General features: G+C 44.0%; 6 protein-coding genes across 6 annotated transcripts; 2 read left to right on the forward strand and 4 right to left on the reverse strand.

Moving 5' to 3' along the window:
- Positions 1-382: 382 nt before the first annotated feature.
- Positions 383-1,971, reverse strand: O0I10_010801 (uncharacterized protein; the record flags this gene model as incomplete). The annotated part of the gene is made up of 6 exons (XM_058490775.1): positions 383-598; positions 656-759; positions 847-936; positions 1,001-1,289; positions 1,360-1,767; positions 1,825-1,971. The coding sequence occupies 6 exons, from the start codon at positions 1,969-1,971 to the stop codon at positions 383-385; spliced, it is 1,254 nt and encodes a 417-aa protein (XP_058338475.1).
- A 288-nt stretch (positions 1,972-2,259) lies between these two features.
- On the reverse strand, positions 2,260-3,743 carry O0I10_010802 (tyrosine aminotransferase; the record flags this gene model as incomplete). Its single annotated transcript, XM_058490776.1, has 5 exons — positions 2,260-2,550; positions 2,614-3,007; positions 3,069-3,378; positions 3,446-3,550; positions 3,620-3,743. 5 exons carry the CDS (start codon positions 3,741-3,743, stop codon positions 2,260-2,262), a joined length of 1,224 nt encoding a protein of 407 aa, XP_058338476.1.
- Positions 3,744-6,708: 2,965 nt separating this feature from the next.
- O0I10_010803 (uncharacterized protein) lies at positions 6,709-8,372 on the forward strand (the record flags this gene model as incomplete). Its single annotated transcript, XM_058490777.1, has 4 exons — positions 6,709-6,754; positions 6,857-7,130; positions 7,210-7,552; positions 7,617-8,372. The coding sequence occupies 4 exons, from the start codon at positions 6,709-6,711 to the stop codon at positions 8,370-8,372; spliced, it is 1,419 nt and encodes a 472-aa protein (XP_058338477.1).
- Positions 8,373-8,677: 305 nt separating this feature from the next.
- On the reverse strand, positions 8,678-10,405 carry O0I10_010804 (uncharacterized protein; the record flags this gene model as incomplete). The annotated part of the gene is made up of 3 exons (XM_058490778.1): positions 8,678-9,610; positions 9,669-9,945; positions 10,008-10,405. 3 exons carry the CDS (start codon positions 10,403-10,405, stop codon positions 8,678-8,680), a joined length of 1,608 nt encoding a protein of 535 aa, XP_058338478.1.
- Positions 10,406-11,019: 614 nt separating this feature from the next.
- Positions 11,020-12,573, reverse strand: O0I10_010805 (uncharacterized protein; the record flags this gene model as incomplete). The annotated part of the gene is made up of 3 exons (XM_058490779.1): positions 11,020-11,109; positions 11,233-12,234; positions 12,304-12,573. 3 exons carry the CDS (start codon positions 12,571-12,573, stop codon positions 11,020-11,022), a joined length of 1,362 nt encoding a protein of 453 aa, XP_058338479.1.
- Positions 12,574-13,147: 574 nt separating this feature from the next.
- On the forward strand, positions 13,148-14,601 carry O0I10_010806 (uncharacterized protein; the record flags this gene model as incomplete). Its single annotated transcript, XM_058490780.1, has 3 exons — positions 13,148-13,189; positions 13,248-13,371; positions 13,421-14,601. 3 exons carry the CDS (start codon positions 13,148-13,150, stop codon positions 14,599-14,601), a joined length of 1,347 nt encoding a protein of 448 aa, XP_058338480.1.
- Positions 14,602-15,079: the final 478 nt, after the last annotated feature.

Raw genomic sequence — 15,079 nt, forward strand, 5'->3', positions numbered from 1 at the left:
GTAGTTTATTTCTTCTTAGGCTGTGCTTCGTTGATCCTTATTTCTCGTGTAACGAATAATCGAATGATGCCATTACTTTTAAGCTATCTCAATATCCATCAGGATGCACACCTCTACATACATCTTGTATCGAATGTGTGACGTCAAACATACCTCGCTATGACGCTTCTTCCACTCTTTTCCATCGTTTACCTCTAGCACCATACATCTTTAAAATACACTTACGTAATCACCCATCATAATCCATGTTGTCTTTAGAAAGAAGTGATATGCAATATGTTATTGAAGAGAAGAGTATGATGGTAATGTAAGGGTAGAGAGAGCAAAACAAGAATGGAGGAGAAAATGTAATATGAAAAAGTGATTGATAGGATCCAAAATCTTATATCTTGAAGAGCGCATTGGCCTTTTTCCGATGTTCGATTTCATGGACAGGGTTGTAATCCAAATGGACAAAGGCCCGTTCTACATGCTCCATCATTTCCAAGGCATCCTGTAACGCTTCTCCAACATCGTGTGCTTCATGCAAAGGACATTCTGGAGGTAGTACAATATCCACTTCAACCAATAGACGGTCACCCACATGATATGCACGCACCTAATACTAGCACATTAGCCTACATCATCATGTCACTTTGAAATCCTCCCTCATTACCGTATCCACTGCAACCACTTTGCTTGAAAAGCGATAGGCCATGTATGTCAATTGTCGAAGATCGTCTGTGCTTGCAGCATGTCCTGTCAATCGCCGGATATTTTCTGTCATACGTCAATTAGCATCTTGTGTCCATTCGACGTGTGCACGTGTACACCCATCTCCTTATCCTCCTCCTCCTTCTCATTTACCTAAAAGCAGTACCATCCATTCGTAGATAATGTAAATCGAAAGCAAAATGGCACCGAGAGGATCAAGCCATGCCCAGCTTCCCCAAACAGCTATCAAACCATGCATGTTAAAATGTCACATCTCCCAACATGTCCATACACACACAATACTTACCGACAACGGGAAAGATGGTACTAGCCACATTGAATACAACATCATTTTCATGATCAATGGCAAGAGCAGCAACACTAGAACTACCCTTGATGGATTTACACCATATCCATAGTACGCCCTTGATGACAATGTTGGAAACGAGGATACCAATACTCATAGGGTCCAGGTCAATCGTCTCAATATTCTTGCTAGGATCGGTGAGGCGCTGTACCGATGTCAACAACACTTGGGAGAATGATGTGGTGATGATGACAGCAAAGACGATGATGCCAAGGGGTTCCATACGCGACTATTTAGATATACATGAGTCATCTCAGGCACACACACACACACACAATACACCATGGGATAGATATTACCTTGCCAACAGGGTACTTGTACCAATCTTGATGACGCATGATGCGCACCGTGAAAAAGATGATGGCATTGCTGAGTAAATCCAAAAACGATTCGAATGCTGAAGCAAGAATAGCCATCGATCCCGAATACCATGCCAAAAAGAGCTTCGTCAAGAACAAGACGATATTGGCCAAGAATGACAGGTTGATCGCCAAATGCACCAGCCAGTCAGGTGCAGCTTTTGTATTGTTCAATAAAGGTACTCGTTCACCAATCCTTCGTTCCTCGTCGTCATCATCATGACCACCATCATAGTGCCGAAAGGTGGAACGGCTGCTTGACCTCTTGATACCATGCGTTTCGCCGTGTTGCAAGGCGTCCACTATTTGGTCGACTTCGAGAAACCGATCGATCATTTCATTTTGGTGCTAAATGGCAAAAGAGATGAGCACGCCGTGGATCGATGGTGGTGGTGTCAAACTCACGCTGTAGAATGCGCGCAGCGACTTGTTTTTGATCTTTTCTAGATTGTCTTCGGAGACACGCAGGGCTTCGAAATGAACGGGTGGAGGAGGAGCTGTCATTGCTATACTCTGAATAGAACGTCGCCTGCGACTGTGGATGGATGTCATATTTAAAGAGAAGGGGAAGGGGGGTTAAAGGGGAGGAAAAGGAAAACTGGAATTGGGTTTAGTGCATCAATCATGTGGTGGGACATCGCGGGATGGAGATCTTATCTACAGCTGCTATCAATTACTCCCTTTCATTGGGCACGTGATATACCCACACCACCGGCTATATTGAAGTAGTATAGTACCCACTATATTGTGACGACTTGCATGAAGGAGTATAAGCGTATACACATGGAAATAAAAGTTTATGTCTTGTATGTGATGAAACATCTATTTATCTACAATGATTTACTTGCGATGTCTAGCACAAAAGTCTGCCATACGCTCGTAAGCTTCCTGAAGGCTACCAGCAGGTGGAGTAATGACGATACGGATAAAGTTGGGATAATCAAAGCATTGACCTGGAAGCACAAGCACGTTTTCTTCGGCCACCAGCTTTTGGCTAAACTCGACATCCGAACTGATATCCTTGAACTTGTTCATATCGATACCCACCATCATGTACATGGCTCCTTGTGGAGTGACAGGTGTCAAGCCATCAATCTTGGAAACTGCGTCAATACCCAACTTGGCATTGTGCTATCATATCCATCATGTGTGTGAGATTTCACTCGTTTGCTATCATGGGGGGTAACACTTTACCTCGAGTTGAGAAATAGTCTCTTCATAAAAGGATTGAGGAGTATGATGCAAAATATCATCCAAAGCACCTTGCACCACCGAGTTGGGACCAAGAATGACTTGAGACAAATTCAACAAGCCTGTACGGACTTCAGCAGCAAAGGCATCATGACGATCATGCACAAGAATCCAACCGATACGCCATCCAGGCACCAACCATTTCTTTGCAAGACCACCAACAGCCAAAATAGGGACATCCTTGGTAAGCGATGCCATGGGATAGAATGTGTTGCCCTTGTAAACCAAATCACAATAGATTTCATCAGCAATAATAGGAAGATGGTGCTTGGCAGCGACATCCAAAATGGCTTCGAGATGTTCCTTTGGATACACGGAACCACAAGGGTTGGACGGGCTATTTGTTAAACCGTTAGAGGGGATCATCCATACATAGATCATAGTGAATGTTGACTTACTTGTTGACCAAGATACAAGCTGTCTTGTCATCAATCAATGATTCAAGATGCTTCAAATCCACTTGCCAGTTGTTCTCAGGGACCAAGTCATAGAATCGCACCTCCACTTCACGAATCTCGGCCAAACTCTTGTACAAGGAAAAGCCAGGGCGTGGTAACAAAATGTTCTGGCCAGGATTGCATAGTACATTGACACAAATATCGAGAGCACCAGAGCATCCGTTGGCCAACAAGACATCATTGGGGGTCAAGGGAGCAACATCAGGAATAGTGTACTTGCGAGCAATGGCATCACGCGCATCCAAAGTACCTACATAGCATCATCCTTCCATATCAGATAAAGAGAGATTACAATCTCATATCAGTTGTGCCCTTACCATGAGCTGGAGGATAGCCATTATGCTTGAACGTGTCGAGTTGACGTTTGATGGCTTCGTTGGCACTCTCATGCACATTAAAGTTGCCAAATACTGTGGGGTCACCTATATAATAGAACACACGTGTCAAAAAAAGGGGGGACTCCATGAACCACGAGACATGCCCATGCTTACCGACTGACAGACTAATGAATGACTTTTGTGCATTGGGATCGACCTTGAGCTTGTCAACAATCTGACGAATGGGGTTGTGTGCACGCTTGGAGATGTTAGAAGCCTTAATGTTCCACTCTGACATGGCGAGAATAGGAGAAAGATACAAAGATGTGTGTGGATCTTGCTGATGATCTCCGGTGAGCCTCTAATGTAGACTTTCCCACGCCGTGGGAATCCATTGGATAAAGTCGACAAGTCATGAGGGCATCGGACAACAAAGAAGTCGTAATTAAATGTCAATTGTATATAAAGGATGATGGACTATACCAGTACAGCTTGCCCATCATCATTCAAATTAAGATCAATATGCGTAGTTAGGCACACTCTGATTGCAAAGGGCTGGGTTTCACCCGTTAAACAGATGCATGTTCAATGAAAGATCTACGTATTAGTATAGCCCAAGCCATTCAATAGCAAAATAAAAGTTCCCATTATAGCGATGATCTTTGTTGATTTGTCGTATGGGAGATCGTGCGGAGGAAATGAAGTTACCAATAGGTCAATTACTATAGTCACTCTCATGATCGCTGTGGCCAGCGAATTTGGCTGGGAATAGTTGGCTGTAGCTAGGTGTCCAAAAATGGATGTGACACGATAGGGAATCGAGATTTGAGGGCACGTATCCACTCAAGGCGAAGACATTGCTACTTAATGCTGGTATCCATGGAAACGAAATAATGCAGGAACTTGATGCGTTGTATCTTGCGTAGCAAGTTCCATGCTTTCAATGCTCCCATATGATTCTAAGGATTCCATAGAAATCAAATCGAGATGATAATGTTGGAAAATGATGGGTGCTAAACGAGCCCATTTGTACCAAGCCATGTCAATTTACAAGCTTTAAGGGTCTTAAAACTCCATCAATATGCCAGGCCAACTGCTTCATTATGTATCAGTTGCTATGGATCTTAGTGAGCATTCAAATACGGCCAACAACGAGGGCTATTGTTTTTTTTAAGCTTGGAATTGACAAAGTCTATCATACACTGTAATCAATCTCGAGGTCTAACAACAAGTACAGTGAATGCACATTATCTTACCACAATGCCATCCAAGCCCGAACAAGAACCTAGCTTCTTCACAGCTTCCCTATACACTAAAAACCTTTATACGCCATATCGACTTAGCTATTCAATCCACATGTACCTATGTAATGATGATTCTAACCGTTGTCATGTAGCCATTGTGATCTTGTGAATAGGAGTAGGGGATGCGTTGAGTGAACTATGGCCACCCATAGTCTTTCATTGTCTAGTGTTGGTACATGCTATCCTCATTTTGGTTACCCTTTGTAACCTCCCTTTGATTGATTCATGCTTGTTAATTGGTTGCTTCTATAGACAAAGAGATTGTGTAATGGTAAAACAATGAAGACGCTGTATGAATGAATTGTAGCAACCTCTCTACTACGTAGATCATTACTGCACAGGGTCAACAAAAAAGGCATAGTGATTTCTTTAAAAGGAAACAAGGGCAAGTTACTAATCCCGGGTCTTCCTTCTCTGCGTATGTAATTGGAACAGTGGATAACGACATTCATCGTCGGGTCGCTTTTGACTCAAGGGAAAGCCAACATGGATGTCCAGAGGGTGACGACGACGGCTGTGAGAAATATACTGCTTGAAGTTGGTGGTTGAGGAACTCCGAGGAAGGTTAAAATTGCCCTATCGAATTAATAAGGTGAGGATCATCATCCAACTTTAGGAATAACGGTGCTGTTGACCAAGCGGACATGCTCGAACATAGGCAAGCACATTGCAAGCTACTACCAACAATGACAAAAAAAAGTGGTCTGATAACAGGTGGAAGGCTAATCGGTCACTTTGGGCTTATCGGATAGGGATTACCTTAATAAAAATTGGTGGCTATGGTATATCACGTTTTCCTTTGATTCCTTGCATCCTTGTATAGGCACCGTATCACATATAACCCCATGTCACGTTGTTGTTATAGCCTGATAAAGGCAATTGATAGAGGTCTTTCCATATCTATTAGCTCAGCGATGATGATGATGATGCATAAGATCGGGGCTGACGACGACGAAGCAGTAGTAGTATACTTTACTACCAAAGAGATGCATGTGCCCGAAACCAGAGCCCTCCTCCTCGGCTATACATAATCTGATATTCAAATTCCCAATATCAAGGAACAACGTGATCAGCCAATCCGGAGAGCCGCCCTGAAATTTGATGCAGGTTGCACTGAAAGCAAGCAGGATTTTGGTCTCGATTCCAAGGGTGCCACGACGTGTCATCATATAATTCAAGGTGGTACAAGTTTTTATTCTTAATCCTGATGGATTGCACAAGACATGGTCAATGTGTGTATGTGTGGCTGATATAGACATCTGTGCTAAAAATGAAACAATTATGTGTATTTGGTTATCCGTGATATTAGCCATGGCAACAGACATGCAAGAAATCCGAAATGATATGCAGCCACTATTTATTTTACGCCTTTTAAGCGAAATTTTGTGTCCAATGATGGGGTACACATGGACTAAAGGCTTTGTGTATGTACCCAAAAGTGAGGGGAGGGGAGGGGAGAGGGGGGCGTATAAACAAGAAGCTGTTGTGCAGCTATAAACATTCAACACCGGGTAGTAGCAGCAATTTGTATACGTGTGTAATGGATGTGGAGGATGATGATGATGAGGAGTGTGGTGCTTCTATTTTTACCATGGGGTCCGCTCGAAACTTCTTTCATTGCGATTAGGCTATTTGCAGCATCAGCACAGCTTTTTTACATTTGCAGGGTATCATCGAAAGCAGGTAGATGGTACACGAGCCATGTGTCTGTTCATCTATTGGAGACAGCAAAAGAAGAAGGTACTACACGTGCACCTGTGCCTGCATGGATGTTTTGCAACAAAGCTGTATATGTGAATCTTGTATAGTAGGGCGATCGCTGTATCCATAAGAGTGATGGGCTTGCTTTATCTTTCGAGCGGCGATCCATCAGAAATAAATGCTGTGTCCAATGAGGCAGTTGCTAGGTTCCCCTCCTTTTCTTCTCTCTTTCCATCGTATCCTTTCCTTTATTCTATCATGTCCACCGTCAAGAACATTTGCTGTATTGGTGCCGGCTATGTCGGTATGTATTCATTGTAGGATGGGGGTTGGTGGTGGCTATGTGTGTGTGTCTATATATGTATGTGAATGGCCCCGCCCTGACATGTTTGATTTTATCCATCAGGTGGCCCTACTTGTGCCGTTATCGCCTACAAGTGCCATGACATCAAGGTCACCATCGTTGACGTTAATCCCGCACGCATTGCTGCCTGGAACTCGGACAAGTTGCCCATCTACGAGCCTGGTCTTGAGGAGGTTGTCTTTGATCGCCGTGGCAAGAACCTTTTCTTCTCCACTGATGTTGATGGTGCCATCGATGAAGCCGATCTTATCTTTGTCTCGGTGAACACTCCCACCAAAAAGTCTGGTATGGGCGCTGGTATGGCTGCTGATCTTGCGTAAGTAGATTGAGAGGGAGTATGCTTTGGGAGTGTGATAAAGTGGGATCTTAACGTACCTGTTTTCTTGTCGATCTAGTTATATCGAGAGTGCTACTCGTCGTATTGCTCAAGTTGCCAAGACCTCCAAGATTGTTGTTGAAAAGTCCACTGTGCCTTGCCGTACTGCTCAAAGCATGCGTACCATTCTCGAGGCCAATTCTACCCCTGAAGTTTCTTTCCAGATCTTGTCCAACCCTGAGTTTTTGGCAGAAGGCACTGCCATCAGAGACTTGCTCAGCCCTGATCGTGTCTTGATTGGTGCTTTGCAAACTGAGGAGGGTATCAAGGCCCAAAACGCTTTGGTTGAGGTCTACACCCACTGGGTTCCTAACGAACGCGTCATCACCACTAACCTTTGGTCCTCTGAACTTTCAAAGTTGGTAAGTACATGCATGCATTGTGCAACATTGGATCGCACTCAACTCACTTTATGGTATCTCTAAGGCTGCCAATGCTATGCTTGCCCAACGTATCTCTTCTATCAACGCCCTCTCCGCTATTTGTGAAGCCACGGGTGCTGATGTCGATGAGGTTGCTTATGCCTGTGGTCGTGACTCTCGTCTTGGTTCCAAGTTTTTGAAGGCCTCCGTTGGCTTTGGTGGTTCATGCTTCCAAAAGGATATCCTTAACTTGGTCTACTTGTCCGAGCAATTGAACTTGCCCGAGGTTGCTGCTTACTGGAAGCAAGTCGTCATCATGAACGAGTACCAAAAGAAGCGTTTCGTTCGCAAGATCATCACCACCTTGTTCAACACCATCACCAACAAAAAGATTGCCGTGCTTGGTTTTGCTTTCAAGAAGGATACTGGTGACACCCGTGAGTCTGCTGCCATCACCTTGATCAAGGACTTTATCCAAGAACACGCTCGTGTCGCTATCTATGACCCCAAGGTCGAGCATGAGCAGATCTACATGGATCTCTCTGAGCCCGGCGTTGTCGATACCCGCAAGGAGGTTGAGAAGCACATTCAAATCTGCGGTAGCGCTTATGAAGCTGCTGAAGGTGCCGATGCTGTTATCATTGTCACTGAGTGGGACGAGTTCCGTGATGAAAACCTTGACTATGAAAAGATCTATGCTGGTATGAACAAGCCCGCTTTCCTCTTTGATGGTCGTCTCTTGGTCAACGCCGCCAAGTTGCGTGAGATTGGTTTCAAGGTCAATGTCATTGGCAAGAACGAGCTCGCTGGTACCGCTTAAACCAAATCCTCAATTCAACATATAAAAAAACAGCAACTCCCCCATGATGCATTCTTCCATCCTCTTTCTCCCAGCATTTTGAGATTTCTTTTTTCCACCTCCTTTATACACTCGCAACCACCATACACACAACAACGCTCTCTCACAGCTTCCTTCATCACATGACTTTTGTCTTTGTATACACTCGCACACACACACACATATAAACATCTTGTTTGAAACAATAAAACCCGTGTTTATTCGTGGTTTGGTAGAAATAACAATCGTTGTGGTCCATAATGCTATGTACGTTTAACTTTTTTTCTTTATTTTTTGATGGATGATGATGGTAACGTGGATGATGATGATGATGATGGGGAGGCGGTGGTAGTAGTAGTAGTAGTAGCAGCAGCAGCTGCAGTAGTAGTAGTAGGAGGGGAAGTTGACGATGATGGCGATGATGATGAACAAGCGGAAGCGGGAGGGATGGGGGAAGGTGATTTCTCGTTTGTTGAAGAAACAGCAGCAGTGTCTGGTGGTTTATTGCCAGTAGTACTAGTAGATTGATGTGCTCTTAATGCTGATTGTAAAGTGGTCGAAAATTGATTAGCAAGATGAGGTGGGAGTTGTGCAATAGCTTGTGGCAATAGTTGAGCAATGGATGGCGGTAATGGGTTTCTCACTGGATCCAATAAATGTTGTCGAATAGCAGCTTGAAGTTGCATCTGAATTTGATGTATGCTTTGAGCACTTGGTTGTTGTTGTTGTTGTTGTGTGGAAGAAAGTAAAGGTGTGGGTGTGGATGATGTTGATGGCGATGTTGTTGATGATGTTGCTGATGATGACGATGGTGGGGGTGTAGCTGGTGGTTGGGATTGCGCATTGGAAGATGGTAGCATAGCAACGGATGATGTCGTAGCCGTAGCAACAGTAGCACTGGCTTCTCCTTTAATATCGGGTTTCGATGACTTGGTTGCTGTTTCTTCTGATGCGGCAGATTCCTTTTCCTTTTTCCTCTTTTTCTTTTCGGATGTGGTGGTGGTAGAAGAAGGAGTGATGGAGGATGTCCGCTTATTGCTGCCACGTTTGCTGTTGCCATTGTTACTACTACTGCTGCTGCTGTTGTTGATAGCGCCCAAAAGGAATTGCATATCTGCCTTGGGGTCAATGGTCCAAAATGCGCCCTTTCCAGGTTCATCATCGTTACGCGGTACTTTGACAAACGCCTTGTTGAGGGAAAGGTTGTGTCGAATCGAGTTCTATATATGTATAAAAAGTGAACATCATGGGATACGTGATAAGAATAGTAATATTTACCTGCCATCCATTCTGAGCCATGTTGTAATAAGGATAATGATGGGTGATGTAGTTGTAGATTTCATGCAAGGCCATACGTTTCTCGTCCGTTGATGTGATAGCCTGAGCAATCAATGTCGCATATGAGTAAGGGGGCTTATCATCCTTATTGTTGTTGCTGCTGCTGTTGCTGACGACTTGACTAGGTGGATGATGGATGTACTGTTCTGAGATGCCCATGTTCATCATACGAGGTAAGAGAAAGAGAAATCTGGAATCACCTATCCTGATCCTTGCCCTTTGAAACAAAAAGGTCAGCATAACACTTTGATCATCATCCCATGTAGTAAAACCACCCACCTATTCTCCAAAGGGACTGTAACACCTTTCTCTATGAATTGCTCGTTGACAAACGCGCCGTTCTTGCCTAGCACCATCATTTCAAATCGTTGTGTTGCAAAGTTGTAAAAGAGACGAGCGTGTTGTCGCGACACAGACTTGACTTTGCCAAGAGGGATATCCACCGTATTCATGCGTGTCACTGTACGCCCCAAAGTGACCTGGAAGGTACGAATGTAATAACATGCCTGATCGCCTTCCAATTTAGCGTAAGCTTGAACCGGGCCTGAATCGACGGATGCTGCTGGTGGAGGTGGAGGTGGAGGAGGGGGAGGTGCCTGTTGTTCCATGCCACGATTGGACTCGGTCAACGTTTGTTGTGTGTTGCTGCTGCTACTACTACTCCTTGTTGTTTCCATAAAAGTAGAGGGGATAGAGAGGGGTGGGTTGTGGGTTTTGTATATAGTCAAAAAAGAAAGAAAGAGAAAGAGTGAGTGAGAGTTGACCTTCCGGATTGGTCAGCGAGGTTGATGCCGGTGGATGTAGCCTAATCCCGCAGTAAAATCAAAACAATTCCCGCAGGCCTGGTTGTACAACAAACACCTTATCAACAACATCATCTATGATACTGTACACAGCTACCCACCCACCCACACATACATAGGTATATCAAGAGAACGGCGCGTATGTTAATATATTAGAACTTATAGTATATAGATATATAGAGATATGTATAAAAAGAGGTGTGAGGGGAGGGGAAAAAGTGAAACGATGATGGTGTTGAATATGATAAATAAATTATACGGTGGTGGTCGTGGTGTAGTAAACATCTGTAACTCCACATTATTGAAAGGAGTAAAAAGAAAGATAATGAGTTGGTGGAAGGAAAAAGCGAATGTTGTGTGTGAGTGAAATACATGGTGAATTGCTTGTTGTTGTTGTTGTTGTTGAAGTATTCGTCGTATGTGTGTGAATAGAATGCTGCTGTTGTGTGAGTGTGTATGTAGTGGTGTGGTGTAAATGATTGGATTGCTTATGAAAATTGCTGTTGCTGTTGTTGTTGTTGATCGAATAATGCAAGTGGTTGACTTTCTCGGCGTCCAACATCGGCTGGCCTAACTCCCTACATGTATGTAACTTGTAGTCAATCACCCATTCCATGGACCCTGGCATGTTGCTCCTTTTTCTCTCTCTCTCTCTTTTTTTGCTCCTTTTTCATATTATCCCACTTGTCAAGCTTACTTACCAAAGGATTCTTGCTAAATGATAAGCGAATTCCACCCTTGGTCGAGTTGCTCAGCATTTTACCATACAAATCTTGCATAGCGTGTGTGGCACATGCGACATCATCGAATTCCACAAAGCACATGGGGCCATTATGTTTGTTGGAGAAGCAAAGTCGCTGATAACCAATGCATTGGGAGAACATGGCCCTGAGTTCCTCCTCATTTGTATTATGAGGGAGGTTTCCCACATAAAGTGTATTGCAGGGTGGATGTTGATCAGCAGCAGCAGCAGCAGTTGCCATGGATGGTGGAATAGCAAAGCTCCGAAATGTAGGTGATGTAATTCCAGGTGATGGCAATCCTCCATTTGAAGTGGTCGTAGATGTACTAATCGATAATCCATTCAGTCTCGCATCCAAGGAACAGCTCTCTGGCAACGCCGTCATTGGCTCTTCTGGTAATGTCTGAAGAAACGATGTCGGAGGTGGAGGTGGTGGTGGCGGGGCACCAGCACCAGTGGAAGAAGAAACCGTTGGCGGCGGCATGAAACGATCCTCATCAATGCTGCCTTTGGATGACATTCGATGATTAAATCGAGACAAGAATAAATCACCACCACTCCCATTCATGGTTGTATTACTGCCACCACCGCCAGCAAACATGGCATCGGGAAAGACGTGTGTGGTACCACCAGGTGATAATAAATCAGGATAAAAATCAGGGTTGGGAGGATGACGATCGGATGGTAATGCTGGTGGCACAGAGTGAAATGCCTCGTAAGCTGATGCATGACTCGGTGTTGTAGGAACAATGTTGCTTATTGAATATCGTTTTGATGTTGATGTTGATGATGATGCCAATGGATGATAGGGATCAATCGATAATCCTCGTTTTGTATGCAGGTTCTTCTTTGCCATTTCAGCCTTGAGTACTGAACCTTTCTCGGCATCCACCTTACGACCATTCAAGATATCTCTTGCTTCAAGCGCCTCAAATCGAGTACGGAACTTTGCAAAACCAATCTATCATCTTTGGTTAGTACCATCCTTCTTTTATGCTTTCCTTCTCTTTCCCTCTCGACAAAAACGTACCGTTTGTTTACGTCCATTGTCATCTTCTTGTTCCTTGCTAGGTGACTTTAACGTTGCTGCCTCAAAGCCGGGCGAAAAGATGAACATGTTTTGGAACTCACGTTCGTGCATATCATCGGGAAAGCCCACCACAAAGATTGTCGATATCTCTTCAATAGTCGCATTATTGTTGCCTGGCAACGACGAGGACGACGAAAGAACAGGTTGTTGTGAATTGACATTGCTTGTCATCATGTCAAGAGCAAGCCCTGTGCCAACAGCAGAATGCATGGGCAACCGTTGTTGTTGTGGTAGTTGGTGTTGTAGTTGTTGTAGTTGCCAATCAGTAGCAAGCGGCGGTAGTGGAGGTGGAGGAGGGGAAAATGTGGACGTGGATGACTCAAGTGGATGAAAGGAAGCCACGGTTCAAAATGAGCAAAAAGTAAAAAAGAAGGTCGAGAGAAGAGTGAGAGAAAGGGAAAAGATGCAAGGTATTATTATGGATGGGCTGTGGGTGGGCAGGTGTGAGTCCAAAATGGGTCATCACATCTCTCTCTCTCTCACACACACACACACACGCACCTTGATGGGATGCAACACAAGCTTATACTGCCTTGGATATCACTTCATTGTCCTTTTTTACTCCCTTACTAGTACCACCCCCCTAAAAACATGATAGACTTGCATTGATGAATGTATATTCAAAGGAGGAAAGTTTCTCTCATATCATCTTTATCCGATCATTGCTTGTTAGTAGCATAAACAAATATACGGTGCATTTCATCCGGGTCTTTTTTTTGTCTTTCGTCTCAATGTGTTCTCTATATACATCTTTTTTCATCTTTTCATTTCATCTGACAGTATTATGCAGCACGTTGATCTTGTCCACGAGGTTCTCGGAGCCGAGGTAAATTCATTATGATGGAACAAGGAAGATGATTGATTGATTCTATCTTGCTTATTAGAACAATGAACAACAGCAACCTACATCCAATTTAGGCGTCTCAATGCCACAAAAGACTCAACAAGCGCAAGGTCTCAATATCACTTCGGAAGAACTACGAAAATTCATTGCATCTCCACCATCAGGTATAGGAAGTTTTTAAGTTTTATAGCTTTCCACTAAACGTGTATATAGCGCGTGACTCGAACAACATGCTTAGATTGGAGATTTTGGGGCCACAGAACAACAAGCAGGAGAATGAGGATGAGGAGGAAAAAGATGAACTTGACAAAGGAGAACATGAAGAGGAGGAGAGAGTGGTATCACCATCCATTTGGGAAGCAGCCAAGCAGGGCAATGTGGCGTTGGTGCGTCAAGTGATTGAAGATCAAGGAAAGGAAATTGTGAATACCCGTGATCCAGAAACCGAGACGACGCTTTTGTACACCACCGTTGCACATGTAAGACAACCTGAGAGCATGCTACGCTTACTTGTCGAGAATGGAGCTGAGCCTGATGCACCAAGCGTATATGGTATTCGTGCCCTACACGCACTTCCTATCCATTGTGCACGCCCACTTCCTTCTATGCAACTCTTACTTGACCATCATGCTGATATCAATGCCAGAGATGGGGATAATTGGACACCGCTTCATTATGCAGCTCGTTTTTGCAAGGAGCCTGATACAATTGTACGTCAATTGGTATCTCGTGGTGCTAATGTAAATGCAGTGGATGCGAACGGCAAAAGTCCTCTCTTTGCACTCCTTGCGAATGGTGATCATGCATCCACACTTGGCTGGTTGATTCATTCGGCTAAAGCGGATGTTACTATCAAGGGCGAGTTTTTGTTATTTAGACCAACACCTGGTACCATTCTCCTGCAAACAGCAAAATACGCACGTCTTGAATGCATGAAATTGCTTGTACAGTCCCCAGCAGCGATGGATCAATTACGTACAGCTATTACATGCCACGAACTTAACCTTGCTACAGTCATGTTGCGAAAGCGTCTTGAAAAGCAAGATCCATCTTCAGCTGTACAAACCGACGAGCTGCTTGAAATTGTTGAGGAACTTCGACGTACGCTTGAAGAAGATGCAAACTCTACCGTTGCCTATGAAATCTACATGGAACGCACAGGGCGACAAGCTGCTGGAACCTTACCACGTAGAAGAACAACCTTGCTTGGCACAATCAAACGCTCTGCATCCAAAAAGACAATGATGTCTCAATCATCATCAGCATCATCGGCTGATCATAGAGACTCTGATACTTGTTCTAAATCAGGAATAGAAAGAAAGCCAACGTTAATGAGGCGTGTCTTTAGTGTCATGTCCCGCCAACAAAAAGAGCACCATGATAATACACAATGACCATGTTTTTATTGATCCATTTTCAATCATCGAAATAAACATTACACATACCCTCTTTGCAGTTACCCATATACTTCAGGATACCAACAGGCGACATTGCTAGGTGTATGATGTTATGGTGATCCATGAGTATCACGTGTGGTATATATTATCATATCCCAGCCATTTGGATTTCACATGTAGGTATGCCATGGCTATAAAAGGGAGAGGCGTGGTTGTTGTGGTGCAAGGTTATCACAGGCTCGGGATAATGTTCAACCGCGGGAAGAGATAAAGGGAGGAGGAGTGATATAGAGCGCTCCACGCATCAACCCAACAGCTGGTTCTCCGTACGAAATCAAATAATGAAATACAAATGGATGATTCAAATAATGAAATCAATGCATCTCTGAATGAGACCATGATCCATGGTATCATTGTCTCTTGTGATACCAAGCCGGGAGCGTTCCTGCATTAGGGACAAAGGTCATTTTAAGCA

This window comes from Lichtheimia ornata (assembly GCF_029851405.1).
Source record: "Lichtheimia ornata isolate CBS 291.66 chromosome Unknown scaffold00076, whole genome shotgun sequence".
NCBI classification, from domain to species: Eukaryota; Fungi; Mucoromycota; class Mucoromycetes; order Mucorales; family Lichtheimiaceae; genus Lichtheimia; species Lichtheimia ornata.